We start from the raw sequence: 22,316 nt of genomic DNA on the forward strand, positions 1-22,316 counted from the left end.
CTTTAAAAAAAGAATGTACCTGTACCATGTCAGATATAGAGTTGAAATGTATTAGATTTAGAGTTTGTAGTCCAGCGTTACTTTTTATTTTCATCACAGAAGACAAATAACAAAACCGGTTGACATAGAAACACAGGATTTTTGGCGGCTTTAAAAAAAATTATGTTTATTAATTAGGAAATTATAAAAAATCTGAATAACATTCCACCCATGAGGCCACTAGGTCATTTGCCTGCATTTGCCTGGTCAGAGTCTACGAGGTTGGACAAAGGCCTTCCATATGATATTGGGCAACTCACATACAGTACATTTATACTGACTAAACACCCACTCACATACAGTACATTTACACTGACTACACACCAACACACATAGAGTACATTTATACTGACTACACACCCACACCAACACACCCAGTGACTACACACCCACACCTACACACCCACTGACTACACACCCACTCACAAACAGTGATGTGACATTAAAACTTGAAACTTAAGGTCTTCCATGCTAATGTTGAGGTGAGATCTGAAACAATGAAAGATAAAACTCCCAGAACATCCACTTCACTATGAGGAGGTTAGGAAACTGCATTGGTTTTAGTGTTGTTGTCTTGAGCTCTGTGGGAACGAGCAGCTTGACCTCTCAACAATAACTCCATCATCCAGACAGCACAGGAAGCAGGTCACAAATCAGTGCTGGACATTTTGTGTAGATGTGTCAGAAACTGGGGCTCTCATCACCCCTCCATCCATCCCATCATTCCTCTAAAACTGTTCTGGCCTTCAGTGAAACCTCACGCGTTTCCTGAGAGATCCATCAAACACATCCAGATGCTTGGCCTAAACATTTCCACAAGCTTGCTCATGGTGAGTGTCGTGAGGAGTGAATGAGAGATTCCATATGTCTCCCCCCAACTGAGACGAGACAGATACTGTAGTTTTGTTGAATTATGGAGGGTCTTCTAGTATCGCCTCCTTCATGTCTCCGGTTTTGATCCCGACTGAAACTGAATACTATATGAGTCCCTTTTCATGTAAAAAAAAATATGCATATTTCCATTATCTGGGACTCCCTGCATTTCCTTTATCAGGGGGAATTAATTAATATCAAATAAGGTGTGGGCAATGAGGAAACTGACACAACCTCCTTCATCCTCATCCTGTTCCAGAACCCTCTCACTCCATCCTGTTTCCTCTGTGTTCTGGATCCCTCTCATTCCCTCCTTTTTCCTCTGTATTCTAGATCCCTCCCATTCCATCCTGTTTCCTCTGTGTTCTAGATCCCTCTCATTCCATCCTGTTTCCTCTGTGTTCTAGATCCCTCTCATTCCCTCCTGTTTCCTCTGTGTTCTAGATCCCTCCCATTCCATCCTGTTTCCTCTGTGTTCTAGATCCCTCTCATTCCCTCCCGTTTCCTCTGTGTTCTAGATCCCTCTCATTCCCTCCTTTTTCCTCTGTATTCTAGATCCCTCTCATTCCTTCCTGTTTCCTCTGTGTTCTAGATCCCTCCCATTCCATCCTATTTCCTCTGTGTTCCAGAACCCTCTCATTCCCTCCTGTTTCCTCTGTATTCTAGATCCCTCCCATTCCATCCTGTTTCCTCTGTGTTCCAGAACCATCTCACTCCATCCTGTTTCCTCTGTGTTCTAGATCCCTCTCATTTCTCCTGTTTCCTCTGTATTCTAGATCCCTCCCATTCCCTCCTGTTTCCTCTGTGTTCTAGATCCCTCCCATTCTCTCCTTCTTCCTCTGTGTTCTAGATCCCTCCCATGCTCTTCTTCTTCCTCTGTGTTCTAGATCCTTCCCATTCTCTCCTTCTTCCTCTGTGTTCTAGATCCCTCCCATTCGCTCGTTCTTCCTCTGTGTTCTAGATCCCTCCCATGCTCTTCTTCTTCCTCTGTGTTCTAGATCCTTCCCATTCTCTCCTTCTTCCTCTGTGTTCTAGATCCCTCCCATGCTCTTCTTCTTCCTCTGTGTTCTAGATCCCTCCCATTCTCTTCTTGTTCCTCTGTGTTCTAGATCCCTCCCATTCTCTCCTTCTTCCTCTGTGTTCTAGATCCCTCCCATGCTCTTCTTCTTTCTCTGTGTTCTAGATCCCTCCCATGCTCTTCTTCTTCCTCTGTGTTCTAGATCCCTCCCATTCTCTTCTTCTTCCTCTGTGTTCTAGATCCTTCCCATTCTCTTCTTCTTCCTCTGTGTTCTAGATCCCTCCCATTCTTTCATTCTTCCTCTGTGTTCTAGATCCCTCCCATGCTCTTCTTCTTCCTCTGTGTTCTAGATCCCTCCCATGCTCTTCTTCTTCCTCTGTGTTCTAGATCCCTCCCATTCTCTTCTTCTTCCTCTGTGTTCTAGATCCCTCCCATTCTCTCATTCTTCCTCTGTGTTCTAGATCCCTCCAATGCTCTCTTTCTTCCTCTGTGTTATAAAACACTCCCATCCTCTCCTTCCTCTTCTGTGCTCCCTCTACCATGAACAGCACGTAACAGCTAATGTATATGATGTCAGATGCCATTGAGCGGAGAAAGGGGATTTTGACTTGTGACCTTGCCGCCATGGCATTTCAACGATAATTGCGAGAGAAGGTCTCCCGTCCGGTGTCCACAACACCTGCCAAACCCAGTATGGGCCACTGCTTGGCCCCCTGTTTAGGCCTTTGTCTTGATTCTCTGGGACAGCTGCTTTGACGTGGCGTTGTACTATTAGGCCACCTCCCAGGGCCTAAAATGAACACCCGCCACCCACGACCCACCAAATGTGGGTAGATTTTGGTATTGGCGGGTAAGAATGTCTAATTCACCAGCCATGTTGGCGGGGGTCACACACGGGGCTCAACAGTGCAAGCATTTCATTAAAAGTAAAAAGTCAAGTATATTAAAAACAAATGCTGCAGTAGATGTTTTCAAAGTATTTTTGCCGTTTTGTTTCATATCTGGTAATGCACAAAGAAATAGGAATTCTAACGTTATTGCTATCCCACCTGGCTGGGGGGCTGTGTGCTGAAAGATTTGTTTTTAGAAGCATCGCGCACAGGCATAAATGTTGGTCTAACTACTAAAGTGAGACTATCCTCGTGTTTATCGGATATTTACATCGTTTTGTTTACAAGTTAAGTTGTTTTTCAACGTTTGAGTGTGCTTCCACTGCTAGCGAAGAGACGTTGTCGGCCTCTACGAGACAGATTTTAACTGGAGTGGCCCCATTACCACGGTAAGCTTAAAGGGGCAGCTGAACATTTTTGTCTCGTCTGTGATATTTTGGTTAAAAGGCTCAGGTCACACAATTTTAAATGAAATAAAAATATATACCACATTCCTTCTTACCATTAATACATTCCTTGTTTTAGAAACATTACTAAACATGATCATCCGTTTTGTTTTGTGTTTTTTTGTGTTTATTTAATCCCCCCAAAATATTTGGGCTGGTAAATAAATCTGAGTTGGCTGTTAGATTTAAAAATCTACATGCCACAGTGGCTGGTAGTCAAAAAGGTTTGTTTAAGGCCCTGACGCTTATTGTAAACATTCCTGAGACCCAGGAGACATGGAGGCCCTTTTGTTGCGCTGATTCAGGGATCCATTAAGGGGCTTGTGTCATAGCGCCCGACCCCACAGCGTGGTTCCATGTCAGGGCTAGCTGGGGCTGATTGTGGCAGGGTGGGGGCACATTACATGGTTCTCTGAAGCAAAGTACAGTGTCAACAGTTGGCGCGTTCCCCAGGCTTCCATAGCTGTGATTGAGATGAAGCCAACCTGTTGTTCTTAGCTTTGTATGGAATTAGGAAATATGATCCGGGGTTGTTTGTTCAGCATCAATCTCGCATTAATCTAACGTTACAAGCCCACCCGCCGTTTGCATGCTTGTGGTGTGAGCCAGGAAAACTGTAGGGGAGGGAGGTACAGCTGCTGCGGGATCATACTAGCCAAACAATTAGTTAACCATTCTTTCACTGCTATTCTCATACACTCATACAATAAAATGATCTGTTCAGAATGCAGCGAGATGAATATGACTATGCCTACAAGAATCAACGGAGGTACGTAAAGATTCCGATATTCCGATATCCAGCCGACATAACATGCACAGGTTCTGTGTCGACTGCCTGTCGCCCATTCATTGCCGTTGCACTGTTCATTGTTTAGCTCATTGTCTATCCGTAACACAGGGATGAGGCTCATTACTGTAGACGTGGTTTTTTCATGCTGCTCAACCCTTCAATAGAGGTTAAAGCACTGAGGCTTTTTAAAAATGAAAAGCAGGTAATCTCTGGTGATCTTATTAGCATTCATCTATGACAGCGTGGAGTGTGAAATGAGAAAAGGCTAGGATTAGTGGGGTACCTCAGGGGGGATCTGGAGACATGGGGGGAGGAATGGAGCAAAAGGGGAGGTGTGTGTGAGCGAGAGAGAGACAGAGACAGAGAGAGAGAGAGATAAAGAGAGAGAGTGAGAGCAAGAGAGAGAAAGAGAGAGAGATACAGAGAGAGAAAGAAAGTGAGAGCGAGAGAGCAAAATAGAGAGAGAGAGAGAGAGAGAGAGATACAGAGAGAGAGTGAGAGCGAGAGAGATACAGAGAGAAAGGGCGAGAGAGAGTGAGAGCGAGAGAGAGAGAAAGAAAGAGAGAAAGAGAGAGAGAGAGAGAGAGAGATAGAGAGAGAGATACAGAGAGAGAGAGGGCGAGAGAGAGAAAGAGAGAGAGATAGCGAGAGAGAGATACAGAGAGAGAGAGGGCGAGAGAGAGTGAGAGCGAGAGAGAGAGAGAAAGAAAGAGAGATAGCGAGAGATAGTGAGAGCGAGAGAGAGATACAGAGAGAGAGGGTGAGAGAGAGAGAAAGAGAGAGAGAGAGAAAGAGAGAGAGGGAGAGAGAGATAAGGAGAGAGAGAGAGGGGGGGATTGAGAATTCAGAACACAGAAAAGACAGAGGCAACAGAAGGGGTGAGAGAGGAGAAGTGAAGGAAAGACGAAAGAATGTATGCCAACGAAAAGGATAGAAGGAAATAAATAAATAGCGAAAGAAAGAAAGAAAGGCCAGGGAGAAAGAATGGAGGCAGTAGGGAGCCCCTTTCTGGCTAGCAGCCAACCGAAAGCTCACTGAATTAAGGCAAATCATTTTCAAACTAACATGATTGCTAAAACCACTCTAGCCTTGCTAGCTCAATGCCTCAAATTCCCAGGGTTAAAGCTCTTTGCCAGCCTAGAATAAATTAAACAGCAAGAGCCTAAAAGGGGAATGTTTAAATTTGAATAGTATGAAAAATAAAACCAAAATACATTTCTAACAATAATAATGGCAGCAGGTGACAGACGATCTCACATCCTGAATCTCCAGTGAAATGTCAAAGTATTTTATGCCAGCTAGTGGTGGAGGTCTAAGATACAAAACTGATCCAGGACTAGATTAAAGTCATGCTCATCCAGGTCACCTGATAAGAACATGATGTACAGATCTGAGAGATCTGCACAGTAAGACTGATCAAAGACTGTAAATCTGATCTAGTATCAGTTTATAGCGCATTCATGTCATTTGATAAGAATCTGGGGTGCACGTCTGAGATGTAAGGTCTAAAACTGATTTGTGATCAGACTTGCCTCTATCTATCTCTCCCCCATCCCGAACGTATAAAGGTACTTAATGCACCCTGACATGCCCTGACAGAGGTACCACAAAGTGGCACTAAGCAGACATTGCAGACAGAATTAAGTTCTGAAGTCTGTTCACTGGGTTTTTCTATAGGGGCGTATGGACAGTAAGCAAGCTTCAGTGTGAGTCTGTTCTGCCCATGTCAGACTTGGCTAAATCTCTTTTGTACTGTAACTTGGGTTGAAGTCCTGACTTAAGAGCGTTGTGCGTCATTCAATGTTCTGAGCAAATCTCCCATCGATATCAAGGCATGATTTGTGTGGATTTTCAGGGATGAGCACACATTTCTAAAGTGAATGAATGCTCACCCTTTAGGACAGAAGTAAGGCGACAAATCAATGTCTAGTTTTCATGTTATTATGACATAACAAAAATGTTACAAATCTGATCAAATTGAAATGAGGATTTTGTCCACACATTCCCAGGCACAAACACTGCAAACACAACTCCCTTCCATTTACAGTAGATGCAACCTCAGGAGGCTGAAGAAATTCGGCTTGTCACCAAAAGCACTCGCAAACTTCTACAGCACAATCGAGAGCATCCTGTCGGGCTGCATCGCCGCCTGGTACGGCAACTGCTCCGCCCACAACCGTAAGGCTCTCCAGAGGGTAGGGAGGTCTGCACAACGCATCACCGGGGGCAAACTGCCTGCCCTCCAGGACACCTACACCACCCGATGTCACAGGAAGGCCATAAAGATCATCAAGGACAACAACCACCCGAGCCACTGCCTGTTCACCTCGCTATCATCCAGAAGGCGAGGTCAGTTCTGGTGCGTCAAAGCAGGGACCGAGAGACTGAAAAACAGCTTCTATCTCAAGGCGATCAGACTGTTAAACAGCCACCACTAACATTGAGTGGCTGCTGCCAACATACTGACTCAACTCCAGCCACTTTCATAATGGGAATTGATGGAAAAATGTATCACTAAACACTTTTTTATTTATTTATTTTTTATTTCACCTTTATTTAACCAGGTAGGCTAGTTGAGAACAAGTTCTCATTTGCAACTGCAACCTGGCCAAGATAAAGCATAGCAGTGTGAACAGACAACATAGAGTTACACATGGAGTAAACAATTAACAAGTCAATAACACAGTAGAAAAAAAAGGGGAGTCTACATACATTGTGTGCAAAAGGCATGAGGAGGTAGGCGAATAATTACAATTTAGCAGATTAACACTGGAGTGATAAATGATCAGATGGTCATGTACAGGTAGAGATAGTGGTGTGCAAAAGAGCAGAAAAGTAAATAAATAAAAACAGTATGGGGATGAGGTAGGTAAATTGGGTGGGCTGTTTACCGATAGACTATGTACAGCTGCAGCGCTCGGTTAGCTGCTCAGATAGCAGATGTTTGAAGTTGGTGAGGAAGATAAAAGTCTCCAACTTCAGCGATTTTTGCAATTCGTTCCACTTTAAACAACGCCACTTAATATAATGTTTACATGCCGTACATTACTCATCTCATATGTATACGTATATACTGTACTCAATATCATCTACTGTGTCACGCCCTGGTCGAAGTATTTTGTGTTTATCTTCATGTATTGGGTCAGGCCAGGGTGTGGCATGGGGTTTTTGTATTGTGGTGTGTTTTGTCTTGGGGTGTTGGTGTGTATGTATTGGGATTGTAGCTATTGGGGTTATGTAGCAAAGTCTATGGCTGTCTGGAGTGGTTCTCAATCAGAGGCAGGTGTTTATCGTTGTCTCTGATTGGGAACCATATTTAGGCAGCCATATTCTTTGAGTTTGTCGTGGGTGATTGTCCTTAGTGTCTTGATGTCCTTATTCGGTGTTAGTTTACACTAGTATAGGCTGTTTCGGTTTTCGTTACGTTTATTGTTTTGTAGTGTTTGTATTTAGATTCGTGTTTCGTTTGTTGAATAAACAAGGATCGCAATCTACACGCTGCATTTTGGTCCGACTCTCCTTCTCACCAAGAAAACCGTTACATACTGCATCTTGCCATCTTTATGTAATACATGTATCACTAGCCACTTTAAACTATGCCACTTTATGTTTATATACCCTACATTACTCATCTCGTATGTATATACTGTACTCTATACCATCTACTGCATCTTGCCTATGCCGTTCTGTACCATGACTCATTCATATATCTTTATGTACATATTCTTTATCCCTTTACACTTGTGTGTATAAGGTAGTAGTTGTGGAATTGTTAGGTTAGATTACTCGTTGGTTATTACTACATTGCCAGAACTAGAAGCACAAGCATTACGCTACACTCGCATTAACATCTGCTAACCATGTGTATGAGAACAATAACATCTGCTAACCATGTGTATGTGACAAATAAAATTTGATTTGATATGCACACAAATACACAGCCAATAAACACTCTTTCTCTCTCTCATACACACATACACTGACACACACACACAATACACACAGCATAGCCTAGGACCTTGTCCCTGGCTCAGCACAAACGCACACACGCACACACACACACACCCTTTCCCTGCTCACACACTTCCACTCATAAATCCTATGTGTGTTTGGGCCTTGCGCCCGTGCCTCCTCATACCTTACTGTGGATTATAAAGCTGTTACTGACAGGTGCTCAGCACTCCCCTAGCAGCAGCCAACCAGTGCGATGAATCAAAGCGAGCACTGCCAGTGAAGGCAGAGGGCAGCGTATGTGTGTCCTAGCATGGGTGTGTGGAGAGAGAGAGAGAGAGAGAGAGAGAGAGAGAGAGAGAGAGAGAGAGAGAGAGAGAGAGAAAGAGAGAGAGGCAATCTGTCCAAGGGCACTCACTTGACAGGAGAAGAGACCCTTGAGTCCCACCACTCTTCATTCCTGTAGCTGAGGCGAAGGGACAAGCAGCAAGTCTCTCACACACTGTAATTAGTGTAGTGTATTCATCACCTCTAACACTATGTTCTACATCCTGAAAAGAGTTTCCTGACAAGGAAAAAGAAGAGGTCGACAGAGAGAGGAAGATGACGGGAGATTGAGACAGAGCGAGAGAAAGAGAGGAATACGAGTGAGAGAGAGAGCCGAGGTTAGAGAGAGGGAAAAACACAGCGAGAGGGAGAGAGGGAATGTGAGAGAGGAAATACCTGAGAGTCGATCAGTTACGTAGAGGTTAGAGAGTGAGGAGGAAGAGGATAGAAGGAGAAATCTTTACATCTGTAATTAATCTTTCCTTCAGCAGGGATGGGGTGACTCAGTGGTGTGTGATTATTTATTTACAGCAGTCTCAATGCTGGGGCTATCAACACAAACAGCCCGAGGGCTGCAGGGTAAAGAAAGGTGTGACTGATTAATCAGTTAGTGCGCAGGCTGGAGAGTGAGAGAGAGAATGAGAGAGATGGAAAGAAAGAGAGACAGAGAGAGCGAGCGAGAGAGAGAGGTTCCCATCCACATGCCCTTGTGGGATACCAACTAAAGCAGTTGTACTGACTATAAAAGGTGTGTCGAGGGAAGGGGTCCTGGAGGCACTCTGCTTTAAAGACTGTCAGACGTTTTTTAGGCCTCAAAATAAGTCAAATGTCAAGATCGGTCCCTGTCCCACGCCAACCAGCTATATGCCCCAAACCAAATGAACGGTAAAGATAGGCACCCAAATGAAATTAGGAAATTAGAAGGTGCATTGTGTGCAAGAGTATGAGCTGTTTATTTGTGTGTGTGTGTGTGTGTACTTCATGTTTGTATTAGTCTCGGTGTCTGTTTGGAACACAGTAGTGGTGGTAAGAGACGCTGAGCTGGCTCTGACTGCCCTGTGTCTCTGCATACATTAACCGTATTGACCAGCGGGGCTGCCCAGGATGGAATCAGTCAAAGAACAGATGTGGTCAGCCCGCATCGCTGAAAATGACTAACAGGCCACGGCCCTGTGCATCCCACTGGCATATAATCAGAAACAGCCTCATCCTCCATAGAGATTAGATCTATGACACGGGACTGAAACCCTACATATAGATGTTTTTCACAAAGAGATTTTAGGTGGATCATGTACTGCTTTTTTAGGGGGGGTCATATTTTTGGGGAGCCAATGAAAGCATAATTTTCTATCAAAATTGAATATTCCTTTCTAATTAATGCTAGTGTTCCTCAACAATTATAATTCTCAACCTCTTGTGTCCAAGGTCATAAGTCTGGCCATTATCTCAATGGTAGTACCAAGTCTACATCCAGCAAATAGTCAGGTTTATATTGTGTAGTATAGAAAGGGTTTCTGGTCCTTCAAGACAAAGAGATTGCGATGAGCAAATTATAGCTGACAGAATGTCTATTCACCATGACTAACCTAACTACAGTGTAGCTTATTCCAACCTGTTAACCAATCACGAGCCAAGCCTACCCCATTGACATGGCGGTCAGCGAATCTGTGCAGGTGTGCAAGACACCAAGAGTCACTTACTTCCAGCGAACAGCTTGAAAGCTCATTTTGAATGTACAGTGTGTAGAAATACATGGGGGGGATATCGTGGCGTCGTGGCACACAAACATTAATACCATAATCCTATGAAACAAAGCATTAGCCCATTATGCAAATGATATGAGACAGACAAGAAGATTGAGGCGCGTTTCATTTGGTTCAGCTGCCCACCTCTGGGGCAATTATGCTGGATTTGTAAGTACTGTATTGTTGAATGCACAAGGCTCAATGCAGTGTGAATATGGAATAGCAACTACCTCTCTCAAGGTCATCCCTGGGGTCTAGGAGAGCACCCGACCTCAACACTTTGGAATGGACCTCCAAAGCAAGTTGCCATGGCAGCAGGGTTGTATTTTAGAAACAAATTAAGGGGGATGGAAGGACGGAGGATGAAGAAGGGAGTGAAGTGGGGCTGTGGGATGGATTGTGAAAATTGGGGCTCTTCACTTTCGTCTATAGTAGGTTACTGGTTTATTGCTATTTTAAATCCATTGACATTTTTCATGGAAGGGCTGAATTAAACTGTAGTATATTGTATACATTTTTTGTCAGGTTGCTTACACTGTACATAAGAAGCGTCAACCACATTATGGTCAACAAACAACCCATTCTACTTTCAGTTGCATCCCTGATCATTTTCGTTTTGCATGTAGACGCTAAGCCACCGCTCCTTAAAATATTTCAGACTGATTCACCCCTGAACCTGTCGACTTCCCTCTGAGACTGTCCAGTCGCGTGGTGGAATCGAAACCCCAGGACCCAAGCAGTGTTGTGACAGTCGTCCTCCCACTTGCCGGGTTGGAGCTGGCAGTGTGGTAAAACAAGTCGTGCTAGGAAGGAGTACTCACGCTGGCAATGTCAAAACAGGACATGTGGAGGCTGTCCAGGTGGAGGCTGTCCATGTAGAGGCTGTCCATGTAGAGGCTGCCCATGTAGAGGCTTCCCATGTAGAGGTTTCCCATGTAGAGGCTTCCCATGTAGAGGCTTCCCATGTAGAGTCTGCCGATGGGGAGGTTGCCCATGTAGAGGCTTCCCATGTAGAGGCTGCCCATGTAGAGTCTGCCGATGGGGAGGTTGCCCATGTAGAGGCTGTCCATGTAGAGGCTGCCCATGTGGAGGCTGTCCATGTAGAGGCTGCCCATGTAGAGGCTTCCCATGTAGAGGCTGCCCATGTAGAGTCTGTCCATGTAGAGGCTGTCCATGTAGAGGCTTCCCATGTAGAGGCTGCCCATGTAGAGACTTCCCATGTAGAGGCTGCCCATGTAGAGGCTGCCCATGTAGAGGCTTCCCATGTAGAGTCTGTCCATGTAGAGGCTGCCCATGTAGAGGCTGTCCATGTAGAGGCTGCCCATGTAGAGGCTTCCCATGTAAAGGCTGTCCATGTAGAGTCTGCCGATGGGGAGGTTGCCCATGTAGAGGCTGTCCATGTAGAGGCTTCCCATGTAGAGTCTGCCCATGTAGACGCTTCCCATGTAGAGTCTGTCCATGTAGAGGCTGCCCATGTAGAGGCTGTCCATGTAGAGGCTGCCCATGTAGAGGCTTCCCATGTAGAGGCTGTCCATGTAGAGGCCTCCCATGTAGAGGCTGTCCATGTAGAGGCTTCCCATGTAGAGGCTGTCCATGTAGAGGCTGCCCATGTAGAGGCTGCCCATGTGGAGTCTGCCCATGTAGAGGCGTCCCATGTGGAGGCTGCCCATGTAGAGGTTGTCCATGTGGAGGCTGTCCATGTAGAGGCTTCCCATGTGGAGGCTGCCCATGTGGAGGCTGCCCATGTAGAGTCTGTCCATGTAGAGTCTGTCAATGTAGAGGCTGTCCATGTAGAGGCTTCCCATGTAGAGGCTGTCCATGTAGAGGCTGCCCATGTAGAGGCTTCCCATGTGGAGGCTGCCCATGTGGAGGCTGCCCATGTAGAGTCTGTCCATGTAGAGTCTGTCCATGTAGAGGCTGTCCATATAGAGCCTGCCCATGTGGAGGCTGCCCATGTAGAGTCTGTCCATGTAGAGACTGTCCATGTAGAGACTGCCCATGTGGAGGCTGCCCATGTAGAGCCTGTCCATGTAGAGGCTGCCCATGGGGTCCTACAGCAGAGCAGCCCTTCTCTTTAGGTCTATGTGTCAATGACAAATGCTGTTTCTCATGATTTGCTGCACTGAGAAGAAATTCACCTACGATATAGTCAGATATACACTCACCAGACAGTTTATTATGTACACCACCCCGTTCACGAAAATGAGTCAAGTGGCCGTGGCTTGATATATAAAGCAGGCAGACAGGCATCGAGGCATTCAGTTACTGTTCGATTGAAAGTTAGAATGGGCAAAACGAGTGACCTAAGAGACTTGGTATGATTGTCGGTGCCAGGTGAGCCGGATCCACTATCTCAGAAATGGCCGCCCTCCTGGGCAAGAACGGTGCGTCAAGCAAAAAACATTCAGTCAGTGGCAGTCCTGCGGGCGAAAACAGCTTGTTAATGAGAGAGGGCTAAGGAGAATTGTGGAAGCTAAAAGGCGCAACACAAACAGACAAATAACAGCACAGTACAACAGTGGTGTGCAGAAAGGCATCTCGGAACGCACAACTCTTCGATCTTTGTCACGGACGGGCTATTGCATCAGACAACCACACCAGGTTCCATTCCTATCAGCTAAAAACAAGACGTAGTGGCTCCAGTGGGCACGTAATAACCAACACTGGACAACTGACAATTGAAAAAACAATGCCTGAAACATGACAGTGAGTTCCATTTACTTTGAGTGGCCTGGTCAGTCCCCAGACCTCAACCCAATACAGTATCTTTGGGATAAGATGGAACAGGCTGTTCGCAGCATGAATGTACTGCCATCCAATCTGTAGCAACTGCGTGATGCCATTGCGTCAGCTTGTAGAATGCCCTTAAGAATTCCAGCTGTTCTGTGGGCAAGGGGGGTGGTCTGACCGAGTACTAGAAGGGTGTACCTAATAAACTGTCCGGTGAGTGTATGTCCATATAGAACTCCCTTAAGCTGAATTCCCATTCTTTGAAATGCACCGAAATCCAACAAGATGTGCGCTATAGCACACACAGTGCATAAACCAGTTGGATGCGTCCAAGTTCTTGCCTATGTATAATGCGTCAGCTACTGTATCTCCAATAAGTCAGTGTGTCAGATAGGTATATGATCTATCTGTTTCGGATGATCCATCCCTCGCAGGACGGTTCACTCCCAGGCATTTGCCCTGGCATGGCTCTCAAAATCTGCTCGGCAGTGCAAAAATCCAATCTGCTGGGAGAGAGAGGTTTTATGACTGTAATGGTAATCTAACCTTCAAAGATTTACAGATAAAAGGAGAGTGGTTCTCTCTCTCTCTCTCTCTCTCTCTCGTTCTCTGTGTCTTTAGAAGAGGCTGCCCAGGATGACTTTGATGTGATCGTAGGTTTAATACTTAAGGCTCTCTGTCTCTCGCCTGGTGATTTCTGAAGGGCTTTTCCTTTGGTATGTGCTGTAACATTTTAAGGGTGGAGGGGCTTTGAGAGACAGCACTGGTGATGGAAAGCACTTTCTAGAAATTCTCTGTGAAGCGGCTTCTGTGTGCTTTGTGGCATTGTATATCTGTGTTGTTAATGTCACTCGTATGTCATGCTTTTTTCCCGCACAGACCTTCTTCCTCCTAAAATCTATTATCCTACCAATTTTCCACTGTAGCTTTACTCTGTAGTTTTACTCTGTAGTTTTACTCTGGCTTTCAAAGCACTTAAAAGTAGAAATCATTTTGAGTGCTCTCGTCTATGAAAAGCACTATCCTCCATCCACCTCTGTAGTATTTATCCTATTCACATAATGATATTGTGCAAAATGTTTCTCATACCGCATACTCCTATCATACCAACTGTCCATTTCAGTTTCTACCTGGTTATATGGGATGTTACACATACCCCTATAGGTTCTATAACCTAACATATAGGTTCTATAACCTAACCTGCACCATATAGGTTCTATTACCTAACGTATATAAAAAATATAGGTTCTATAACCTAACCTGCACCATATAGGTTCTATAACCTAAGCTGCACCATATAGGTTCTATAACCTAAACCTGCATCATATAGGTTCTATAACCTAACCTATATAAAAAAATATAGGTTCTATAACCTAACCTATATAAACCATATAGGTTCTATAACCTAACCTGCACCATATAGGTTCTATAACATAACCTGCAAAATATAGGTTCTATAACCTAACCTATATAAACCATATAGGTTCTATAACCTAACCTGCACCATATAGGTTCTATAACCTAACCTGCATCATATAGGTTCTATAACCTAACCTGCCCCATATAGGTTATATAACCTAACCTATTTAACCACATAGGTTCTATAACCTAACCTGCATCATATAGGTTCTATAACCTAACCTGCACCATATAGGTTATATAACCTAACCTGCATCATATAGGTTCTATAACCTAACCTGCATCATATAGGTTCTATAACCTAACCTGCACCATATAGGTTATATAACCTAACCTGCACCATATAGGTTATATAACCTAACCTGCACCATATAGGTTCTATAACCTAACCTGCACCATATAGGTTATATAACCTAACCTGCATCATATAGGTTCTATAACCTAACCTGCACCATATAGGTTATATAACCTAACCTACATAAACCATGCATCATATAGGTTCTATAACATAACCTGCACCATATAGGTTCTATAACCTAACCTGCACCATATAGGTTCTATAACCTAACCTGCATCATATAGGTTCTATAACCTAACCTGCACCATATAGGTTCTATAACCTAACCTGCATCATATAGGTTCTATAACCAAACCTGCACCATATAGGTTCTATAACCTAAACCTGCATCATATAGGTTCTATAACCTAACCTGCATCATATAGGTTCTATAACCTAACCTGCATCATATAGGTTCTATAACCAAACCTGCATCATATAGGTTCTATAACCTAACCAGCACCATATAGGTTCTATAACCTAACCTATATGAACCATTTAGGTTCTATAACCTAACCTGCACCATATAGGTTCTATAACCTAACCTATATGAACCATATAGGTTCTATAACCTAACCTGCACCATATAGGTTCTATAACCTAACCTGCACCATATAGGTTCTATAACCTAACCTGCACCATATAGGTTCTATAACCTAAACCTACACCATATAGGTTCTATAACCTAACCTGCACCATATAGGTTCTATAACCTAACCTGCACCATATAGGTTCTATAACCTAACCTGCATCATATAGGTTCTATAACCTAGCCTGCATCATATAGGTTCTATAACCTAACCTGCACCATATAGGTTCTATAACCTAACCTGCATCATATAGGTTATATAACCTAACCTGCACCATATAGGTTCTATAACCTAACCTGCACCATATAGGTTCTATAACCTAACCTATATGAACCATATAGGTTCTATAACCTAACCTGCACCATATAGGTTCTATAACCTAACCTGCACCATATAGGTTCTATAACCTAACCTGCACCATATAGGTTCTATAACCTAACCTGCACCATATAGGTTCTATAACCTAACCTATATAAACCATATAGGTTCTCTTGTACCTCCTTTTGTTGGATTTCGTTGAAAGAATATCGAGCCCATATGCACGCACTCACAACCAGCACACGCACGTACACACACACACACGCAGACACTCACACACACACACGCACAGAATCCAGAGTAGTGGTATTGTGAAGGGTGTCAGTTCAGCCTTCTCCCCTTCTCCTCCATGCTTGTTGTTGACCTTTCAGTAGAGAATGCCTCGCCTACTTGCTGAAATAGATCCTATCTGATAATCTGGCCACCTGCTGAAATGGTGTCGAAGTGGTCTTTGCGTGGGCAGGTTCTACTCTTTCTTTGAAGTGGTAGGCTACTTTGAACTAGAGCTTTGGCTGATGGGAAATATAGCACGATAAGATCACGACTACAGCTGACTGTACAGCCTAATACATCCAGGCCTACAAGAAACTAGGGGAATACATATTTATGATTTACGTAGTTAGATTTTGTCCTGCTATTGTTGTCTGTCTAACTCAAATCCAAAATCAATTTCAGTTTCCAATGAAAATCGGAGTCAAAATACAGACAGACACAGTTGCAATTTTTAGAACTGGAAAAAGAGTGTGGAGGCATTGTCAAAGTCCCAAGTGGCACCCTAATCCCTACATAGTGGACCAGAGCCCATAGGGCCCTTGTCAAAAGTAGTGCACTATATAGGGAATACGTTGCCATTAGCTATACGCATAATTGTCAGACACAAACTAGCAACTCTATATTAATCCCTGAGACAAAGATTCATGACAAGTGTGTCAATCTCACCCGGATGAAAATAGTAGTCCAACAAATAAAAACTGGAGCATACGAGTGAACGTTACGCTTGACATTTGAGGTATGTTCTCTTACACTAGATAAAGATTATTATTCCACAGTGCTGGGAGAAAATATCCTCAGTGTCAGAGTGTGAAATCTTTCTCAATAAATTTCCTAGGTTCGCTCAGGTATTAACTTTGTCTCTGTCTTCTCTCTGTCTTCTTACCCTTCTTTCTGGATGCACTCTAAACAACCTCCGAATACTACAACGTAGGAAGTTAACCTAGTCAGCATGTAGACTGCTCAAACTTCATTCTAGACAGAAAAGTTCACTCTGAGGCTTTCATTTTAGGTTGTTATGCTTTTAGTTTCCAATGTCGTGTTCCAGAGCTAAGGAACATCTGCATCATCATTTCCATAGGCTGTCGAATAGTAGCTAATGTGTGAAAATTATATATAAATTACTTATCTCCCCACTCCAAGTGACTAACCCAGGCATCCATCACTGACATCTTCGGCTAGGGCTACAAGCAATACTGGCAATATATATGGATTGCCAGCAGCGACAGAGTATTTTGGTAGCCTGGGAAAAGGCTCCGAGATTTTGACACGAACACTACTGGAGGGCTGAATAAGTAATGGGGCAGACTGTATCCTGCCTTCCCCTTGGAAGTGGAGAAGGAGACTAAGGCTTAGATTTCATCTGCACCGAGGAAGATCTGCGTTATAGCGCGATTGGCATTTAAAGATTTAGTATATAGATTTAGTATATTTAGTATATAGTATATAGCCTTAAAACAACCAGATGGGGGGAGGGAATGTGTTGAGTCTCTGGTCATGTAACTAGTTTGAGGAAACTAGGCGTATGTCGCACATCACTACTTAACAGGAGAGGCATTTGAAAGTAAACAAGTCTTTTTTTATCAAAATGATTTTTTTGGGCAGAAATGCCTTCTGGAACATATTAACTTTCCTGTGCTTTATAACAAACTTGTATTCTATCCGTAAATACCAGTAAAACTGTTGAAATTACAAGCCTAGTTGGTTTAGCCACGGAAGAGACAGGGACTTTCCTGCTAGCCATGATTTGCTGAGATAATGGATGGTCTGGACGCAGCATGCTTCTGTCTATAACGTGAGCTGCTCATTATGTGTTGATAGTCATTTCTACTGCACAGTTTTTAAAGATATAACGTTAGTCATCAAGAACTATTTATTTTTTATGTATTTTTATTTCACCTTTATTTAACCAGGTAGGCTAGTTGAGAACACCTTTATTTAACCAGGTAGGCTAGTTGAGAACACCTTTATTTAACCAGGTAGGCTAGTTGAGAACACCTTTATGTAACCAGGTAGGCTAGTTGAGAACACCTTTATTTAACCAGGTAGGCTAGTTGAGAACACCTTTATTTAACCAGGTAGGCTAGTTGAGAACACCTTTATTTAACCAGATAGGCTAGTTGAGAACACCTTTATTTAACCAGGTAGGCTAGTTGAGAACACCTTTATTTAACCAGGTAGGCTAGTTGAGAACACCTTTATTTAACCAGGTAGGCTAGTTGAGAACACCTTTATTTAACCAGGTAGGCTAGTTGAGAACACCTTTATTTAACCAGGTAGGCTAGTTGAAAACACCTTTATTTAACCAGGTAGGCCAGTTGAGAACACCTTTATTTAACCAGGTAGGCTAGTTGAGAACACCTTTATTTAACCAGGTAGGCTAGTTGAGAACACCTTTATTTAACCAGGTAGGCTAGTTGAGAACACCTTTATTTAACAAGGTAGGCTAGTTGAGAACACCTTTATTTAACCAGGTAGGCCAGTTGAGAACACCTTTATTTAACCAGGTAGGCTAGTTGAGAACACCTTTATTTAACCAGGTAGGCTAGTTGAGAACACCTTTATTTAACCAGGTAGGCTAGTTGAGAACAAGTTCTCATTTGCAACTGTGACCTGGCCAAAAGTTTTGCTACATTTCTCAACAACATTGAGGCCCTGAATTTAGCAGACTCTATCGACAGATCAGTTGGAATAAAGTGATGGGCTACTTTCTGTGGTCAGTGTGAACCAATGTTACTTGACACAACACTGGCCAAACAAAACAGAGTTAAATAGTTCCAGCTACCTGCAGATTCATACTACAGCTATGACAATTTTGTATTGGTAGTAGTGTGAGTTGGGATTATTCCGGTTCATTGTTTAGCTAGCCAGCTATCTATCTACATGTCTAAACAAGACTCTACATGTCTAAACAAGAGAGATGATCACATGACCCATCAAGATAGCCAGTTATGTCTGGGGGTGGTTACGACCATCTATTGTATTTAATGAACATGTGTACATGTCTAGACAACAGTGACCCATCCACTTAGCTAGATGTGGCTGGGGGGTTGATTATAGCATTTCCTTCACATGACCATTCAATTTAGACAAGTGTGTCTAGGTAAGGGTCATCTAATAATGATAAAATAGTTATATCTGTACACTTTCTGTTTTTGATATTGCTACTATGCAAGTAATCATTTCATTGTACTGTTTACACCTTCTGAATCCTGTGCATGTGACAAATAAATGTAGAATTGATTTGATATAGTGTGTGTTTACCAGAGACGTTAATGTGAAGAATAACATGACCTGCACCAAAGCCAGATTAGGATATAGGCCAAGGACTAGATAACATGGATTTTTATCTGGAGTTTGTACTTATTGTAGGCTACTACTTTTACCACTTTTAGTCTTGAAATATGTGGTTGTTTACTAAACTACTCACTCTGTTTAGCACATGGTCTCATGTGAATCCTTAAAGAGGTGGGTGGGGCTAAGGCATAAGAGGGTGTGAACAATGCTGAATGGATGTAGACAAAGAAGAGGTCTCCAGTAGGAATACCAAAACACAAAACATTCAAGTGCCATTTTCTCAAAAGTGGGGATAGAAGTTTATCAGCTTTCGAGGCAGAATTACTTTCCCATTGTTTCTCAACAGCAGTGTTTGATATACCATTTCCTAGCTCTGAGTCTCTACTTTAATCCAATGTAAAAATCTGAATTTCTAATTTTGCTACATAAGACCGAATCGAGGATGTTGGTCACATATGCCCTATTGGATGGGTCCAATCCAAGACAAAGGTGGATATAACCATTATTTGTATGATGTGTAGCAGGTTTGGGGTCAATTCGAATTGAGGGCAGTCAATTTAGGAAGTGGTTTAAATGTAAAAATGTAAAAACTCTTCAATTGAATGAGTCATTGAAAATATATGCCATTTTTTTATTATTGAATTGAAATTTCAGTTCACTTCCTGAATTGACTGCCCTGATATGTGGAAAGAGGCAGCAGTTTCAAAGTGGATTGCATCATCGATCAAGCCACAAGTTCACAAGTCTCTGAAATCTACATATGCATATATCACCCACAAGGCTCTTTAGGGTAAAGTATGGCTTTGACTTACCTGATGAAGAACGAGGCTGCAGCGGAGGGTGTGTGGCTGGTTTGGGTGGGGGTGGGCTGGGGCTGGGGTACGGTAGGAGTGATGGTGGCATAGTCGTAGATGGGGCTCCCAGGGGCAATGGGCATGTAGTTCCTGTATGGGTCAGGAGCCAAGCCCTGCGTCTGGACAGGGAGAGAAGAGGGAGGGGGTGGGTGGGTGGGGAGAGAGAGAGATGGAGAGAGAGACATGAGCATCAACCAATGTGACAAAAAAAGTATACAAATTCTGCATCCAACTTCAATGTGTATGACCATCACTTGCTTTCAACAAACCAAAACATTTAGTGAAGTAAAAACCAAACATTGCAAGATAATTGCATGTTTTCAAAAAAACTAAACAAATTGCATAATATGCTCTCACAGGTCAGAGAAGACTGTTGGGGAACTCAGTTGAGCGACTGCTTTGGTTGATGTGGCTCCTGCATTTGTGAGCAGGAGTACCAAAAAGCTTAGGGAAAACTCATCACGCAGGCCACTCCACAGCAGGAAATGACCTGTGTAACAATGCTACCGTTCGTTGTCACTCCATTTGCTGCAGCTGCAGGTTGGTAATCTTGGTCCTTTACTCTCACTGCTCACTGCTAGTCATTAGTTTATTAGCTTTGGTCGTTAGCTTTGGTCATTAGCTTTGGCCTGATTACCGACTCACACTGTGCTACAATATGGTTAGCGTTGAAAAACTGATAGAGTCCCATCCACTATCACTTGTTCTAATCATCTGTGACTAAAATATGAGATGACATAGGATATGTAATTCAACCAGATTGACGCGCAATATGAGAATGACTGAACTTTTGAGTGTTGGACAAAACACAGCAGTCGTTTGTATGCCATTTGATTTAACAAGAGATAAACCACTTGTGCCAATCATCTCATAGGCTACTGTACGTTCACAAGTCAACACAGCCCTTCCCACAATCTCCATTTGGCCTTGTTCTTTCAAATGAGCCAGATGCATCTCTTAATGTGCTGTCTGCTTTCTGGTGACACCTGTTGTTGGGGATGTGACATTTTTCTCTTTCTCTTTCTGTTTCATTTTTCTCTTTCTGTTTCATTTTTCTCTTTTAATTTCTCTCTCTCTCTCTCTCTCTCTCTCTCATCCCTTTAGTCTATAAGGAAATGAAGAAACTGGGGCAGGCATCCACTCTGTACTCATCACAGTGGATTATCGTGGCGATGTCTGCGGAGTGCCGACATTTGGCGGGGAGTCCATTATTCAGTTCTTTGACTGCGGCGTTGGCGCGGTAGCTAACAGGATTACAGAGACGCACGCCGTTCGCCCCTCCACGGAAGCGCCGCCACACAGAGAGAGGACGGAAGTAGTCAACAACAAAAAGCTGCCACACTGACACAGCCAAGATGCCCCCAGCTGCCACATTGTCACAGATGCCCCCTTATTGCTCTTAAAGTGATTCTAGGTCTCTGAGTAAAAGAAGGGCCAGTACCTGGTAGTAGTATATGTAAAATGTATGTTAATACAGACAACTATAATTGTTGATGGCTAGCAATTCGATTTACTGCAGGGGCTGGCAACAGGCGGCCAGCGGACCAATTCCCGGCCCCGGAGTGATTTATTTTGGCCCCCCAAAGTGACATTTTTGACTGTAAAATGAGTTTAATTCAGGAAACTGTTCCCAAGTATTCCCATGAATTAAAAAAAGAGACGTGGTCGTGTCTCAATGTAATAAAGGAATTAAATGATTGTTATTATCAAATACAACCTCTTTTTTGGGCTTAGTTGTGGTCAATTTGCAGTGTACAAATTATTATCATTGTGTTCTACCGAACCACCTTCTCTGACAAAAATCGGCCCGCGACTGAACCTAGTTGCCTACCCCCGATCTACTGCTTTTCTGTCGGCAGTAACAGTGAAATTGACTCAAACATAACAGTGGTCAGGGACTCATTTCCCTGACCACATTTCTCATAGGTCAAGTTCTATTTTCCTTAAAATTGTTCCAATCCTAATGAAAAGAGCAGTATTTGGGGGGGGGTTCTTCCTAACAAACAGGGTCTTCCCCCAATCTATATATAGTATTTGCATTGAGATAATTTATAGAATTAAATACCTTATGAAAAAGGTAGAGCAACCTGTTATTTCTTTGTTAATCTTTGGCATCATCTTTGGTTACATCATCATCACCCCCCCAATCACCCTCCCCTCAATCATCCCCCACAATCACCCCCCACAAAGACTGCAAACATACGTATCTATATGGTTGTTGAAGCATGTCTACAGTACAAACAACAACAGTATTTGTTTGGTAACTTGTTTATCCACCCCAAGGGTAAACCATCTGCCGACTACACCTGATAGCAGTGCTATTTATATAACCCCTAACAGGAGCACACTAGTCTGACAGACACATGTGACCATGGGAAGAGGCACCTTCAGTATGGCTTCAAAGGTGCCCTTCGTGACACAC

General features: G+C 43.3%; 1 protein-coding gene across 2 annotated transcripts in view; it reads right to left on the reverse strand.

Moving 5' to 3' along the window:
- The window catches only part of LOC139414938 (kinesin family member 26Aa), a 186,266-nt gene that overhangs the window by 85,919 nt on the left and 78,031 nt on the right, over positions 1-22,316 (reverse strand). For both annotated transcript variants that reach the window (XM_071162585.1, XM_071162584.1), the window contains exon 3: positions 19,853-20,013. In XM_071162585.1, the coding sequence (XP_071018686.1) occupies positions 19,853-20,013 (161 nt within the window). The remainder of the gene's footprint in view (positions 1-19,852; positions 20,014-22,316) is intronic.

This window comes from Oncorhynchus clarkii, chromosome 8 (assembly GCF_045791955.1).
Source record: "Oncorhynchus clarkii lewisi isolate Uvic-CL-2024 chromosome 8, UVic_Ocla_1.0, whole genome shotgun sequence".
In the NCBI taxonomy this organism is placed as follows: domain Eukaryota; kingdom Metazoa; phylum Chordata; class Actinopteri; order Salmoniformes; family Salmonidae; genus Oncorhynchus; species Oncorhynchus clarkii.